Source organism: Takifugu flavidus, chromosome 1 (genome assembly GCF_003711565.1).
Source record: "Takifugu flavidus isolate HTHZ2018 chromosome 1, ASM371156v2, whole genome shotgun sequence".
Taxonomy (NCBI): Eukaryota; Metazoa; Chordata; class Actinopteri; order Tetraodontiformes; family Tetraodontidae; genus Takifugu; species Takifugu flavidus.
The window spans coordinates 4,394,450-4,411,281 of record NC_079520.1 but is presented as its reverse complement, the minus strand read 5'-3'; the positions used below and the strand labels follow the sequence as shown (position 1 = coordinate 4,411,281).

Here is a 16,832-nt window from a genome sequence, read left to right as displayed (position 1 = left end):
GTTCCATTTTGCACGTAAAATCAAGAGGTATGTTTCAGTCTTATGCCAAATACAGTGTTTAACATACAGTAGATCTAAATAAATCTAAGTAAATTTCAGATTTAATCAGGTTTGTTTTCAATTTAGCAAATATGAAACACTTTGTATTTATAATACAAATAATATTAACATATGTAACATTCTTTTTTTTTAAAAAAAAGTAAAATACTGTATTTCAAGTACTGGAATGACGTTGCAAATATTGCGTTTGTAACGGTGCATTATGGGAATTGTAGTACAAGGCCCGGATTACGCGCCTTGAGTTTGACACGTTTGTTAAAAAAGTATCGGCGTTTGACCTCACTGGCCCAAGAAACTGGAAGCAAAATTCTAATTTGTGACTTGTGTCGGAGAGACATTAACATAGTTTTGTCGCTAGTTTGGTCACTTCCTTAGCAACAGCCTTAGCAACGGCACACCAACAGAGGAAAAGTCATCCTTGCGGTTTCCATTACAGAATAAAAGCAGCTTCTAAATTTACACCAAATACTGGCATTTACTTGTTCCAGATGGTGATATATGAAAACTTAATTTGGAAAAAAAAAACATGACTTCCTCTAAAAGGGAGGAAAAGAAGAATATGGATGCATTATTGCGACCCAAAGTGCAACAGGTATCTGTTTTAATTATAATAATTCTGCACACATTGAAAATATGTTTTGTCCTATTCTCAGTTTTGCATGTACAAAAACATGCTTTAACACATAGTATGTCAAATACACTTTGCTAAATGAGTTGTTCCCCATCTGGAGATTTTCGACTGTAAATTTAATGTAACTATTTCCGGCGTAAACTGAAAGCTGACTATTTCAGGAAAGATTACCTTCAATTTTGCAAGGCACCAAATCGAACTAGCCACATCCACCAATATGATTAAGGCTTCAAAGGGCTTCAAAAGGACCACCAACTTTATGCTCTTGTGTGCGATATCTCGGTGTCCTACATGCTTTACATTTACCGGACGTGACGATGCACGCTGATACACATTTCCTGTTCTCATCTCGCGACCTGGACAAGAACCGGCCTCGACCCTTGGCCCATCACAGAGTTTGACTTTACTTACGCAAAATAAAAGATCAAAGCCACTATAAATCAAAGCAACATACTGTGTTACATCTTTGTTACATTGTATTAATACTGAGATCTATATTACTGCCATCAATTAGTTTCAACCACAGTGTGCAACAACGGAAAGAAATAACAAATATCACAAGGTGCGATATCGATGACACATGTAATACAAGGCACACAAAACATGTTTATCAATCATGATATTTCTTCGTGTGAAAAGTAGGATGTATGGTTATGAGTAATACTTTTTGTCCCTGTGCGAAAATGCAGGGATGTCACGTTATAATTGCTGGTTTTGTGTTTTCAGATGCCAAAACAATATGGTGCAGATAAAGAAAAGAAGTGTGATAAAGTTCCTGAGTGCTTTAAACAGTCCCAAACACAGTTGTGTACTGTAAGTACCGGTACTCTATGAAATTGTCCTGTTTTTGGTATCTTTTACAAGTGGCTTTAAACACTTTATATCCTGAAAGTTAATACCAGGTTAATGGATGATTTATGTCAGGCTGTACAGGGCAAGGTGCATCAACCATGGCTGGATATGGCAAAAAAGTTGTTTATTCCACCTGCAATAATGCAAAAAGGCACTCGCTCCGCTAAGAAAGGTGTGTTTAGTTGATCCATGGTGCAGCTCAATCATTACGTTTAACTATCCAGAGATGATGCAGTTGATGTTTAAGCCTGTTTGTGCCAACTGAAAGGTCAGAACATGAACCAGGGCGGAAACATGACCCAGAACCAGACCTGGAGCTCAGAATCCCACAGCAGCCCCTACAGGAGAAAGCAGAGGAGCCTCTATGATGCTGTAGTTAAAAAGCTGTGGTAATTATCTACGTTTTACCCTCTATCCTGGGGTTGTGTGGAGCCCGTGTAGTGATTAACAATTGCAAACTTTGCTTGCTTTTCTTTTATTCAGCCAAAACACCGAGGAGGATGAAGGCTTTCTGCCGTACGATGGGGTAAAAGACAGCACACACTCGACCAGTAAATTGTTCCTGCATATTTTTTTGTTAAATAATCCTCTTGGTTTTGTAAGAAATAAATACATCAACTCACTCTCCAACAGTTTTTGATGCATATGGAAGACTTCTAATGATCAAAAACCATGGGATATCACTAAAAACCCAGTATAATAGTATTTTTTTTCAGTTTTGAAAGTATGTTCTATTATTGATTCCCATCAGCAATTTAAAGAGTTTATTGAGAAAGGGTTGGACTTGATAAGCATGGCTCCACTGGAGCGTTCGTCACTGAAGAACATACTGCAGATGGTTCCCACACACCTGAAAAAACTGAGCACACCACTGGAGCAGCTGCTCAGGGAGATAAATGATCAGTACTTTCTGGCTGTCAAAAGAGCAAGTGGTGCGTCCGCCATTAACATAAAAGTCTTTGGTGTTTGTGAAATGATGTCACTGGGATTCATTTGCATTTTTTGTCTTCAAATGTGATTTCAGTGGAATATACATTCAAATGCTCAAAGATAAATGAGGAGAAAAAAGCCATTGACCTGCCCCCTCATAGACTGGAGTAAGTTAAATGAACGTGCATCTTTTCCATGTCGCTGCTTTCTTTCGCAAGGTTTAAAGCAGGGTGAACTCGCCAAATCAAATATGGCGTTTCAGTGTGTTCCTGACGATTCTTGACCGATCTGCCATCTTTCAATGTGCCTTTTTAAGGCTGCAGGTGTATCCAAAACCCTGGAGGGGGGCCTTTATCGAGGCCCAGGCCCAGCTGATGGAGAGCCTTCATGCTTTCAACCCTGTCACACAAAAAACCCTCAGCCTGTGGTACGACAAATACCAGTGAGTCTGACATTATTTTGTTAAACCCTTCATTTGGGTTGATTTGGCACTATTCTGGCTTAAAAAGCAGCCATCGTGCATCTATAAGTTTAAAGCTTCTATGTTTACAGCTGGAGAGTTCGCTCTGGATGGTACACATCCCTGTAAGGTATGTTTGTGCCTTATGGCTCTGCTCATCTGCTCGCAGAGATCTCCGTGTGATCGACGTGGAGGACTTCCACAACAGAAAAGACCCCATAGAACTCTCCGTGTTTCAGACGATGGTCTCCTTTCGTGTTGATCGCGTCAAGAGAATCCTCAACAAGTGAGTCCGTACACACAGAAGTGTTACATGTATATTAAATTAACAAAGGAATGACGTGATTTTTACAGTCACTCTGCCTTTTTTCTCATATAGAAACATTATGGTCTCTTTGATTTGCTCCCCAGTTGGCTCCTCGATGTGCAAGATATCTATTACGAAGCGAGCAGAAAATTGCTTGTGCCGCTCTCGTCTGAACCGACAAATCTTCAGTCTTTCTTCAACTCTTTGGCTGTGCTGATGACCTCTCAGCTGCAGGAGTTTGCCTTGTTCTCTCTGAGGGACTACACGAGCCTCATTTCCCCGGTAGGAGACCCCGACACCTTTTAGCAGGATGACTCAAGTGGGGAACTAACATTTCAGTCTCTCTGTGTCGTGTAGTCGTCAGGGGGAGCCTACAGGCACCCTGGTTTTGTGCTGCATTTGGTTCTGAAAGACAACGAGATCCGGATTGATCCTGAATTCAGATTGTACGAGGAGGCCTTCCTGAATGTATTTGAGCTGATTCTTTCTTCTGCCGGCACGGTGCCTCGTGTGGACACCTTTCTGCTGCCTGACTGGGTGAGAAGGCAAATGTAGGAATGACAAAGTCATAGTTCAAGTTTATTAGAACAAATACCCACTCAGTAAAGTATATTCACTGATGAATCTTGGTTTTACCCTTTCATTAAAAACATTGCACGTTGCCCTACACTGCTCAGCGAAAACTGTTGCGCAATCCTGCAGCTCAGGCAGCGTTGTGTAAAAGTTCAGGTATAACTGATCCACATCAAACCATCGGATTCAAACTCACTGGTTGTGGATCAGTGAGATCTCTTTTTACTGCACTCGTGCTGTTTGCATCACTTTTTCAGTTCTTATTTTAAATGTAAAGGAAGAATTTCTATGGAAATATTTAAATATTTGTCCCCCCCACCCCCCTTTTGTAGACAGATCTTGACTTTGAAAGAAACCTGAAGCCCCAAATCCAGTCGGAGGTTGTTCAGGCACAAATGGAGGAGGTGCGCGAGGTGGTCTCGACAGAGTCCATCAAGCCCAGGGAGTGCATCACAGATTATGATAAATACGCTACGCTGGTGTCCGGAGAAGCCGAGGAGGACGTGAAGAATTTCCTCAGTCGGCCGTATACCTTTCAGGAAATACTGGCCAACATTGTCCACTATCAGAATCTGGCAGAGCAGATCCAGTACACATCAGCTGAGGTAATTAAGTGTAATTACTGCATGTTGCTATAAAGTGGGTCTTAATCATGCAAATGACGACAACTGCTGGAGGTTTATTTCTGTTTTATTTTCAGTAACTATTATTCTTTTCCCACGATGGACTATAAATTCTTAGTGATTTCAGATGTGATGTTTATTCAACATTATTCTGAGCTGTAGGTGGTTCAGTACGGTATGTTTGAGGTGCAGTCCCACAAGCTGGTCAACGCTCTAGTTGAACGGACAAAGGACCTGCAGCAGAAACTGACGGCTCGGATACTGCAGGATCATCAAGACATCAACAAGAAGTTCGTATCAACCTTCATCACAATGCCAGCTACATCAGAAACAGGGTTGTATAGCTAAGAATTGTTTCTCCTCAGGCTCTGTGATGAATTCGAGAACATCTCACGGAAGATGATCATACCATCTGACATGCAGGAGCTGATGGAGCTTAAGGTAAGGATTGAGTTGGTAAACGTTCGTGGCTCCAATGCCCAGCATAACATCGCTCCCTTTTCACCATGTAGGAATTCATCAATGAGGTGGAGACCACAGAGATGCCCGTGTTCCACCAACGATTGTTGGACTCGAACAAACAACTGCGCTTCCTGATGGACTCTGTCAGCCTGTCACCATCCCATTTGCAGCTAAATGCTCAGACCAACCAGCTGTTTGAGAGTCTGCCGCCCATCTTTGAGAAGCACAAGCACATCATGAATACTACAATCGAGCAGTATCAGAGCGGGATGAAGGGTGCGTCGCCTCCTTAGGCCTGTGTTTCAGGCGGGGTTCAGATGTGAAACTGAAACTGAATTAAACTGTCACTGAGAAGCAAAAACAAAAATAGTTCAACCCTGAGAGCTTCACATAAAAGTGGACAATTTTAAAATGTGACAAAGCCCAGCTCCATTTTAAAAGGCAAGCCAATTCAAATTGACGAAATATCTGGAGAAAACTCATTTAGATTTACCAAAAGTGAGGTGAAAAGCCAATGGAAATCAAAGGGAAATGTTCTGAAATATGATTTTTATGTACCAAAACAAGTTCCAGTACACACATCAACTTGTATCAAATTTATTTTAAACAGTTAAAATAAATGTCTTAAACCTTTGGATTTATATTAAAATCACTTTTTTTGCCAGAACTCTACTTGATGGGTGCGATACATTTTCCTTTGATTTATCCTGTCAGGTAGCATCTCATAAATGATGCGTTATAAACAGTCTATACATCAAAAAGGAGAGAATGTTTATGTCTTCCATAAAGACCACAATGTACATCTTGATGCATTTTGTCTTTTTTTGTAATTTACAGCAAAGGACAGGTGGTAGGTGAAGAGTTGTCAAAGGTCTGCTGATCACTTAAGATTACCAAGAAAAAAAGAAAGGCTACATTTTATTAAAAAAAAGTACAGTGTACTTTAATTCACATTTTATTTGTTTATTTTTTTTACATTTTATTTTATTTGTAAGACAACATCAGGTCCATTCTGACAGAAACATGTTCTTCCTCTGCTGAGATTGTGGTTACAGAGTTACCTCATGTTTTACTTTGAAAACATCCCATCGTCGTGGCAGCAACCTGTGGTTGAACATGAACTCAGCCAGACGGGAAATGACCAAGATGGTTGTGAAACTAAAGAGCATGGACACTGTCCTGACAGGCGACGACTGGGTGTAGACGCCATCGACCAGCGTGCAGCCGGGGAGACGAAGCAGAACAGGAAGGCCTATGCTGTTCTCGCCCAGCAAAATTCTAAAAGTCAGGCCAATAATGGAGCCAGCAAAGCCGCCATATCCGTTTGTCATTTGAAAGAAGAGCACAGAGATTAAATGAGGGAATATGAGCGTATAGGACAGGTCAAGTGCAAGAATCCAGAGAGTCAGCAGGCTGTTACTGGTGGAGGTCAAGGCTGTTCCAGCCACACCCACCACCACCACAGTGATGCGGATCACCCACTGCATTTCTTTGTTCGATGCCTAAAACCAAATATATCAATTTTTAAAAAAAATCCTTTTAATTGGTTTGTTTCTCCACACTGTGCCTCTTTGCTACCGCGATCATCATCTAGGAGCTGTTGTCTTACCTGTTTACGCACTATGTTCTTGTAGATGTTTGAAGAGAAAATAGACGTTGCAGACAGCATGCCGGAGTCTGCCGATGACATCACAGCAGCAGCGATAGCTCCGATTCCAACGACTGAGATGTAAGATGGAGCGAGGTTCTGCAGGGCCAGAGGCATGATGAAGGATTGTTCCCCCCTCTCATACGGAGATGGAGATCCATACAGCGTTTGGTTCCAATCTGTGCAGCGGAAACTCAAACATTGTAAATTTTCTCTCCTTTTCTCTGTGTTTTTGTAGCTGAAAAGGTGAAACTGCTGATCTTTAATTGTAAATATCAATGTTTTTTTCCACAACTGATTACCAAACGTCCTCACACATATCTGGCTTACTGACCTGTGGAAGCAGCGACAGCCCCAATCAAGACGGAAGGAATTCCCAGAATAGATACCAGAGCTGCAGCGCCAAAGCAGCAAATCTGAGCCTTTCTAGGAGAGGAAGAAGACAGAATTCTCTGGTGGAAACACTGAAATGCAAGACTACCAAGACCCTGGACAAACAGAGACAGGGAGACAAACGATAAGGACAAATAAAAGATGAAAAAGGCATCTGTCTTTACATCATGTAGCATTTAGCATGTGGTTAATAATGAATGTTCAGCTCACAATCATTAGGAACTCATCAATCCAGTTCCAGATGTTCCCTTTATTCAAAGTACCGAGCCACGGTTCTTGAAACCCCTTTTTGAAAGCGGTCTCAGTGATGCTTACAGATATTTTGCTGGTCATCAGGTAAGGGACACACAACCACTGCCAACAAATCCAGAGGCCATCAAAATGAAGCTTGTAAGGCAGATATTTTTATATAGATATTGTACATCCTGAAACAAACAACACACGGTAACTCACCAAACTGAAAAAAACTAAAGCGAGCTGGATGACATCAGTGTAGGCCACCGAATAAAGGCCTCCCATTAGTGTGTAGATAATGGCAACAACAGCGGAGATCCAAACAGAATAGCCGAAGGGCAAATCCAGTATCACACTCAGCGTTGCCCCTGTCGGTTGAACATGCAAATGCAGACGTATGGAAATGATTTTACTGCATTTACCACCCAGAGTGTTTGAAACTGGACTTACCCAAGCTAAACAGGGTGCAGGCCACCCACAGTATATCTGACATCAGAGCTGGAAGCACCAGAAAAGCACTCAGCACGTTGCCATACCTTGACTGGAATGGGTCCATCATGGTGATATACTTCCTTTCCCTCATCGGCTTGGCCATGAAGAGACCACCTGTTGCAGATATTCCTGAATTTAGGCTCCCATTAATTCACAGTGAGTAGAATGAAGCCATTTCAAGTGTTACAGAAGTTACAAACAAGTTTATGTGTCACGTTGGTCAGCACAGCTGAATCAGACTGCAAATCCCTGTTCTCAGGTTTGGTAGGAAAATTCCTCACTCTTTTTCAATTCATGGGTCACCTCTGTGAATCCTCCATCTTCTGGATCAACTAATATCCAATCCTCTCTAACAACATTTATATATCTATTTTTCAGTCTGCTGGTTCTTCTGCCCGGCACTTCAATCCTCAGCATTCTTCTAATAGATTAATTGTCCCTCTGGCCTCTGAATAAGTTCAAACCATCTCAGTCTGTCCTCTCGCTTTACCATGAACATTAACATCTACCATTTCTCCCAAAGAGACTTAGAACAGCATTAAAAATAGTGGTTCCCACACCTCTTTTTGCAGCTTTGACTACCTTTTGTGGATTAAAATCATTTCACAATATGTATAGAGAGCTCACTACTATGCAATAATACCACATACAGCTATTATTGTTTTCATAGTACATCAAACATCTTTAACCAAACTGAAAACAAGGGACATAGTCACTTTTACAGTTGAAACGTGACACTTTTAAAAAAAAAAAGATTCTGCTTTAAATTAAGACACATTGTCTATTTAAACAATACACTTAAAAAACTGTGGCAATATAAATATTACTCCCTGTATAAACACCAGCACCCTTCTAGGAGGTGCTCCCCCCAGTTTGAGAACCACTGCATAAGAAGATGGATGGAAAGATGGAGTTTAACAAGTAAAATAACCCATCTCTGCATTTAGCCACTGTGTAAATAGTGGACTAAAGACAGTTATTTTCTATCCCTGTGATATAAATGCACCATTCCCTCTTTTGTAAGACTTACCAATTACAAATGACAGCGAGTACTGAACAGGCATAAGAGCCCATATTAAACCCAATTTAGGATTGTAAACAATCTCGGCCACACCCATGATAAATCCACCTCCAACCCAGGTAGCTGCAAAAGAATGACAGACAAGCATTATGTATGCAACACGCTGGAAAACCCCATACTGTATTTAGATCTTTTTGAAACAAAATTGCAGACAATCTAAACCAATCTACAGGTCATCAAATGGCAATCTTCTGCAGGAGAATGACACTTCATGCATGTATCCTCCTCACAGTCATGCAGGCTATTGAATTTTTAGCCAATAGATTTTTGATCTGATGGTGCAGTTATTGATATCCTAATTTCTAAAGAGTCAGTAATAGACCCAAAAGGTTACATTATGGGCAGTATATTGGAACCTTTGTATTTTATTTAGGCTTTATTCTACTTAAAATCATCATAGAAGTTTACCAGTCATGGTGAAAATGCCAACAAGCCAGTCTATATTCCTGTTTCCCAAAAGCAAAGCTTCCCGTCTGTCTCCATTGCCCTTCTTCTCAGCTTTCTTGGACTTCCAGGCCGCAAACAGTCCAATTCCCAAAATCAGGATGTAGAAGACAATCACCATAATAAGACCTGGGACATTCAGAGCCATGTTGACTGCTGGAAGACAGATGGGATGAGTGAGCAATCTAAGACTGAACATTGTGACCGTGTAGAAATGAAGCCAGTGATGGATGGTGACGTTCAAAATTGTGGCAGTTTAATTAAGTTCAACCGATGATATGATCACACCATCATATTATTCATGTACGCTCTAGTGTAGGGTTCAACAACTGTCACAGTAACCTTTCCAAAAACAGCTGTCAATATATGAGTGTACATTTAATTGTTTTTTTAGCTGAAGAGTTTGATCATAGAAGTTTTTAGAATCAGAATTTATCACCAATTACTTTGGTGCACACAAGAAAATGGACTTAATTGGTGCAAAAGACAAACATATGGATTATAAATCAGAATTAGAATAAACAGGGATAAAATACAACAAATGCAAATAGAATAAAAAATGCATTTAAAGCAATAATTAAATATATACAAATATGTACACATGTGAATATAGAAATATGTATCCATACACGTGTGTATAAATAAACACATACACACACATACATACATATACAAGCAGGCTCCGTCAATCTAACAAGGATAGACAAGATGGGTTGGATTCCTGTGTAGCCTGAACCAGCCGCCAGCTGAATAGGGAACCAAGTCCTACTGCAGACACCTCCAGAGTGCAAAAGGAAGGGAGGAGCTGTTACACCACCCCCCCTCCCCCCAATAAAAAAGGAGTTCTGTCAGGAATGTAAAACATTTAGCAAACATTCACTGGCAAACCACATTCTGCAGCTCAGTAACCTTGGTACCAGAGGAAGAATTTAAAAGGGAGTGGATCAGAATTTGCCGCAGGAGAGTGTGGAAAGTGTGTGCAGAGTCTCCTGTCAGAAGGAGCTTCAACTCACACCTCTGAGAGAGCTTTGACCATGTCCCTTTGACATCATGTTCCGTGCCTCCATTATTGAGGCAGCTGACCGGTGCTGTGGCCGCAAGGTGGTTGGTGCATGTCGTGGTGGCAATGCCTGAACCCACTGGTGGACACCAGCAGTGAGGGATGCCGTCAGGCTGAAGAAGGAGTCGTATTGGGCCTTACTGGCCTGTGGGACTCCTGAGGCAGCAGATAGGTACCGGCAGGCCAAGCGGAGTGCAGCTATGGCTGTTGCCGAGGCAAAGACCCGGGCATGGGAAGAGTTCGGTGAGGTCATGGAGAACGACTTCCGGACGGCTTCGAAAAGGTTCTGGACCAACATCCGGCGTCTGAGGAAGGGGAAGCAGTGCACTGTCAACACTGTGTATAGTGGCGATGGTGTGCTGCTGACCTCAACTCGGGATGTTGTGGATCGGTGGAAGGAATACTTGGAAGACCTCCTTAATCCCACCAACATGCCTCCCAGTGAGGAAGCAGGGCCTGGGGACCTGGGGACGGGCTCTCGTATCTCTGGGGCTGAAGTTGTCGAGTCAAAAACCTCCTCGGTGGCAAGGCCCCGGGGGTGGATGAGATCCCCCCGGAGTTCTTTAAGGCTCTGGATGTTGTAGGTCTGTCGTGGTTGACTTGACTCTGCAACATTGCGTGGACATCGGGGGTAGTGCCGCTGGATTGGCAGACCGGGATGATAATCCCTGTTTTTAAGAAGGGGGACCGGAGGGTGTGTTCCAACTATAGGGGGATCACACTCCACAGCCTCCCTGGTAAGGTCTATTCAGGGGTACTGGAGAGGAGGGTCCGCCGGATAGTTGAACCTCGGATTCAAGAGGAGCAATGTGGTTTTCGTCCTTGGCGTGGAACGGTGGACCAGCTCTTGTTGTGAAATATAGCGAATTGCATTTTATGTTATAGCTATTTTAATAAAAGTAGAGTAGTTTCGTAGATAATGCGAGAAGGAATAACTGGGGTAAAGTGGACTGGGAAAACTGTATGCGAGCGTGTTTGTGGGAAGGAGGACAAAACAATAATGTGTGATATCTGCTTGGGTTAGGGTTCTCAAGGCTGTGCTCCTGTGCGTAGACCGAGAGCCGACGCGGTATGACGCGGGATTGGCGAGTGCAAGTGTGGGCAGGAGGAAATACAGTCGTGGTAGGAGAGTGGCAGTTTGAAGAAGGAGCAATAGGTGGTGGCATAGGACACTCAGGCGTAGACGTGAGGATGAGAGTGAGGATGAAGAAGGCGGCTTTGGAGGCGGAGTGAAGGCATGTGACGGGCTGACGCTCAACTGGGAGCCGCCTCCACGGCAGGCGGGGGCCTCGGGCAGTGTACAGCTGAGAGGGCCCACACTGGGGGGGGCATGGCCTCATCTGTGGTGTGTAAATTGGACATATTCATACTCAACCTGCAGTCTATATATAAATTCTGAGTAATCTACATCAGCCATTCGTCGGTCGTCCAGTGTTGATTATAACTTCGAATCAATGCTTCAATCACTACCTCTATATCTAAACATCTTAAAGCATTACAGCATAGTTGTTTATTTATATTTCAGATCTCTTTTATGGTAATGTTTTTTAATTTGATTTTATTTTGTATTTACCTTTAGCAATAAGCATAATAATCCAGAGTAGTAACACGGAGCTGGATGAGTTTATAATTGTTTAGGAGTCCTCGCGTGCATTTGGGTCATCTGAATGGAAGCATTTTACATATATGAGGAGAGCTGGACGGTTCCTCTGAGTGCAGACAACGACAGACAACGAGCAGATCTAATCACGATGAGCAGCGACTGACGGTTTAGGGTCAGGGTCATGGCCCTTCAATCAGCAAACTGCCCCATAAACAGACATAAACCTACATAGTTACAGTAGGACAAGCAGGAGAGGATGATTGTTGTTGTTGACTGCGCTAGGTTAACATCTGTGTTTTAGGCCTGTCTGGTCGCCATTACGTTGACCTACAGCTGCAGTTACCCAGCAAGCATGTCGCCTTGTGTTACTGCTGCATCGATCATGCAGCAAATACGGCAAATTGACCCGCCTTCGATCCAGAGCCCACCTAGCCGCACAGAACGCTGGCATGTTTAATCTAGAATGTGGTGTAGTGAAGTACGGAGTCCTGGCTAATGAGTGAATCTCCTGGCACCAGGGCCCTGATGTGTATTAGCAAGTTGCTATGGCAATATTTAGAGACCAACATTAGATTGTATTGATTGTAAAAATGTGTTTACTTCTCCTCGAAATGATTCATTTAAAACATTGAAGTTTAGCTGTTGTGGTGCTGTCATGTAAGGGAGTGCTGGAGTTCTGCTGATTTAGTGTCGGATAAATATAAAGTAAATGTTTGAAAAGGCCACAAGAATGCCGGCGATGCTAAAGTTAGCCAGTTGCTCAGGCTACTGCAGTTACAGGCTAAAGCTCAGTAAATATAATTACAGTATTTGTGTCGCAGGGACCCCTTGGTAAAGGTAATAGCTTCATCAGAGATGCTACATCCTCCAGCCTCACATGGTCTAATTCCCACTCTTTTATTTCATTTTTCATTCCATCCTTTGTCTCAGCCAGTGAAAAATAGCAGAAGAGGAGTTTTCTTTCCTTTCGTGTTGCTGTATTGTTAAAGAGGGCTTTTAACTGGAAACAAACACATATTTTCTCTGGATGAGGCAGCAAATTAATTTGAATTAGAAAAGAAATTAACTGACACTGTTGCGGTTTAAAACATTTTTTTCTAAACTTGACCAGTACTCTTTTCAGTGAATTCATTTATTTAACAGACAACTGTGGATATACCCCAACTAACAGCACCCTGAACAAATCAACATGTGGGACAAACTTGGTGCCATGGTACAGATATTGGAACTAAATCCATTCCCAGGATAATGCACCAACCAATTGAATGAAAGAATGAAAGTGAATGAAAGTGTCTTAACACTTTAATGTGAACTGGCAAACTTCACAGCAATGAGACCAACCCATCTCTTATGACAGTAGAGTAGTCACCCCCCCCTCTCCCCCAGAAAAAAAAAGCTGGAAAACAAACTAGCTGAGCTGAAGCTATGACAAAATGGCAACACACCCAGAAAAGAAAAATCAGTGACTTAGCTCTGACGTAGGTGTGAGCAACACACCAACCGATGTGTTTTTCCAAGAATCCTGGACAACCCCACACTTGTCACAAACCACCTCCATGAATGTGATAAAGAGGGGAAACCAAACAGAACGCCAATGAGAATGCATGAGTCTGTGGTTTGTTAGTTACAAAGCACAGGGGTGTATAGAGTGCTTGGAAGAGTGAACAATATATGGGTGTAAGTGGTGTATAGCCGTTCAAAAACCAACATTAATAATAGAAATGTTGTCTAAGTTTTTAACCTGGACAGGCTCGATCCTGGAGAGAAAGAGCGAACGCTGAGATCAGCTGGTACTTACAGCTTCCTGTGTAGCCTGAACCAGGTGCCAGCAGATTAGTGAAACGAGTCCTGCTGCGGAATAAAGGGAGGGGCTGTAACAATATATCTAAAATATGAAAATGTATACAATAAACAAGAGAAATAATACAAATATATGTACAAGAAGATGCTAATGATGGAGCTGTTGTAAAGGTGCGCAGTGCTTGATATTACAGTTAAGAACAGACTGTGGTGGCCTGCTGATATAAATATATCTTATGATTCACAATGTGCAGTGTAAGCTATGAGAAAATAAGATGGGTTACTTTAAACAGATGTAAGAGTCTGGGGGGGGGGGGGGGGGGGGATGGCAGAGGAGGAGGAACTGTTCTTGTGGTGTTCCTTGAGGGGAGGGACTCAAAGAGTTTGTGTCCAGGGTGAGAGGGATCGGCAGTGAGTTTGCTTGCACACTTCCGGGGCTTAGAAGTGTACAGGTCAAGGTTAAATTATTTAACTATCACTGTAAACTATGTTTCCTTCAAAAGATTATTATTATTAATATTAATGATGATAATTACTCATATTCGTATCCTTGCATTAGTGTTTTTTTGGCAAACAACAACAAACCCAACAACAAAAATAATGAAATCTATCAGCCACCTTTCTGCTCCCCTCTGCATTTCAAGTTGCGGTTTGATCCTGGGGCCGGCACACCTGGCTGGCCCTGAGCCACACATTATGTGTCTTTACGAGCAGAACTGGGGCGTAGTGGCTCTGCTACATACCTGCTGGTTTCTGTTACGCTTGCAACCACTCATTTGTGGCGTAGAAAAATGTACAGTTATTGAAACATTTCTTAAGATAAAAGATGTATTTGCAATTAATAATTGATGCCCTGCACATTTTAATGAAAGACAATGACAAACACACACAGACAGAGAAAGGGGCAGTGCGTTTAAATTCCAGATTAGTTTTGATTGGTGTTGCTTAGGACTTTATGAAAATAGCCTTTTATTAATCTCATGACCATATAATTAAAAGGTCTAAAATGTTAGGATCCAGGGTTCTGGATTGTTTTTTTCCTGCAGGGGTTCGTGGTAGAGCCATGCTCCTGTCACAGGTTGACGCACCTGCAGGCTATCAGCGATCAGCCGACTATCTAAAGACTGGACTCCTGCCTACCAGTGTCGGAGTATTTTGGTGTTTTTGGTCTTTTGTCTTTGGTGCGTTCCCCTGCCCGTTGGAGGGCTTCATGCCGTCCGGCTGGACTTCTGAAACGAGCTTAACCCGACTCCTGTGTTGGCTCCGCGCTGGAGCTCTCTGCGCGCACCAGAAGTTCGGAGTGTTGCTTCCCTGCAGTCCAGGAGGACTGCCGTTTTTGTGTTTGCTAAATAAAACGTGGTTTTAGACTCATCACTGCGTCCTTGCCTGCTGTTAAAACCTAGACTGTAACATAAAATCAATGATCCAAAAGCATCTGGGAGGTCCAGAGATTCGGGCAGGTGAGTAATCAGGCTGTAAGGCCAGAAGACAATCAGGTAACCATGTTGATTACTGCATGGGAGATGTCCTGAGAAGCCTGAAGCTATGTGACGCTGATCAACAGGTGTATGCTCAAGTGAGAGAGGTTTCTGTATGCATTATCTAAGCACAGTAACTATGGGATGCCACATGATAAGCTAAGACAAGGCAATCTGAAAACATCTAAAGCAAAAGTGTCAGCCGATGCGTCATCGTGTGGACTGGCATTCAGCGGGCTGTACATCAGGTTCACTCTCACCATCTGAAGAGCAGAAATGAAAAAAGATGGTTTTGGGCCACAAATGGGTCATGAGATGTTCCAAGACTGATGGGAAACCACTTCACACAGGTGACTGGTCATAAACCCTTTCTCAGGCTGCTTGAAGGACTGGATCTTCTGCCTCAAAGAACTGAGTGATTCTGAATGAGGCTCATGTGCTCTTTTTACAGCTGACGAGCTACCTTGATCACCTGTGAATGCGAACTTCTACAGACTACAACAACATAAGTGTGACCTTTTTAGCTGAACCTGTAATTTCCTCATATTGTCAAATTAAAGGACTAGGTCGAGACTGAGAATGTGTGCTCACATGAGGGGATGTGGTGTGCAGAAGGTTGGCCTGTGCACGCAGACCAGGAACCAATGACAGAAAAGTGCAGAAAATGCAAAAGACACATCCATTGTAAACGACCCCTGCCCTCTGAATGCCTAACCCAAAAACAATAGCAAAAATTGAAAGTAAATTTGACTGAGAGGCGAAAATGTAGGAATTGTAGCCGGCAAGAACGGTGTTGCTATTAGAGACTGTGGGATGTAAAAATACAAAGTCAATGAAAAATGGAACTGAAAACAAGGACACATGAAATAAATAGCTTGACTACAGATTATTAGCTTGCTAAAACTCACAAGTTAGACTTCTTACTCTAAAATTAACTACCTTTGGACAGTGCTGAGAACAATGGACCATTTTAGTAAATACACTCTAGTCAACAGTAGATCTCTTAATGAAAGAAAATAGTTATCAAAGATGCTTGCAAAATATAGACAAGCAACCAGTAAAATAACTGGCCAAAGTCATGGTTACTTACCAGTCCTTGTTAAGGGCACCAGCGGGTCTCCTGTGTCTTCTAAAATAAACACCATAGGAAACCTTTTGTGAGAGTGTGCAAGAAAGATTTGCTTAAAAGCCTCAACCCAGAATTTTTTTCTGCGGCAGACCAGTTATGCAAGTCAAAGACAGACCCATCCCACAGTTACGATGTCAGATGTGCAAATCATGATCTTCATCTAAGATTAAAAACCAGAGAGGGCAAACATTAGGACAGTAAACCATTTTCAACACTATTCAAATTTGAGCTTGTAGCCATTCAGTACCTTGGTACTCAGCTATAGAAAATACGCATATGAGTTTGAAGCAGTGTCATGTAAAGCAGTGGGACACAGTAAACACAGGAAAATTTTACTCTGGGAGAACAGAACAGAAATTAATTAATGCCAAGACCTTGCAAATAAACTAAATGCTTTTGCAAATATGTATCATGGTTTGCAAATAGAAAACACCATTCACAATATCTTGCATTTCAAATAAATACATTTTAAAAAAAATATGAAAAAAAATCTACAACTATGTTGACTAGACATTTGCACATCAAAAGAAAAAAAAAGACGTAGATGTATGAAGAGAAACAGTCATTCGCTT

General features: G+C 42.1%; 2 protein-coding genes across 7 annotated transcripts; one reads left to right on the top strand and one right to left on the bottom strand.

Moving 5' to 3' along the window:
• Window positions 1-252: 252 nt before the first annotated feature.
• On the top strand, window positions 253-5,655 carry LOC130535705 (dynein axonemal heavy chain 7-like). 2 transcript variants are annotated; one of them, XM_057050916.1, is made up of 15 exons: window positions 253-652; window positions 1,418-1,504; window positions 1,616-1,715; window positions 1,812-1,932; window positions 2,027-2,069; window positions 2,295-2,475; window positions 2,568-2,640; window positions 2,790-2,915; window positions 3,103-3,219; window positions 3,345-3,522; window positions 3,598-3,777; window positions 4,146-4,418; window positions 4,629-4,726; window positions 4,802-4,877; window positions 4,949-5,655. In XM_057050916.1, exons 1-15 carry the CDS (start codon window positions 587-589, stop codon window positions 5,189-5,191), a joined length of 1,962 nt encoding a protein of 653 aa, XP_056906896.1. In that variant the 5' UTR covers window positions 253-586; the 3' UTR covers window positions 5,192-5,655. The 2 variants fall into 2 exon arrangements, with proteins under 2 accessions (XP_056906896.1, XP_056906887.1); XM_057050907.1 differs by having other exon boundaries at window positions 255-652; window positions 4,599-4,726.
• Window positions 5,656-5,837: 182 nt separating this feature from the next.
• Window positions 5,838-16,357, bottom strand: LOC130535719 (high-affinity choline transporter 1-like). 5 transcript variants are annotated; one of them, XM_057050940.1, is made up of 10 exons: window positions 16,222-16,321; window positions 13,652-13,704; window positions 9,155-9,346; window positions 8,696-8,809; window positions 7,624-7,779; window positions 7,393-7,541; window positions 7,150-7,293; window positions 6,881-7,034; window positions 6,508-6,725; window positions 5,838-6,400 (listed from the first exon to the last, which is right to left on the bottom strand). In XM_057050940.1, the coding sequence occupies exons 3-10, from the start codon at window positions 9,336-9,338 to the stop codon at window positions 5,948-5,950; spliced, it is 1,572 nt and encodes a 523-aa protein (XP_056906920.1). In that variant the 5' UTR covers window positions 9,339-9,346; window positions 13,652-13,704; window positions 16,222-16,321; the 3' UTR covers window positions 5,838-5,947. The 5 variants fall into 5 exon arrangements, with proteins under 5 accessions (XP_056906920.1, XP_056906948.1, XP_056906939.1 ...); XM_057050968.1 differs by having other exon boundaries at window positions 13,595-13,704; window positions 16,222-16,318; XM_057050959.1 differs by having other exon boundaries at window positions 13,652-13,701; window positions 16,222-16,289.
• Window positions 16,358-16,832: the final 475 nt, after the last annotated feature.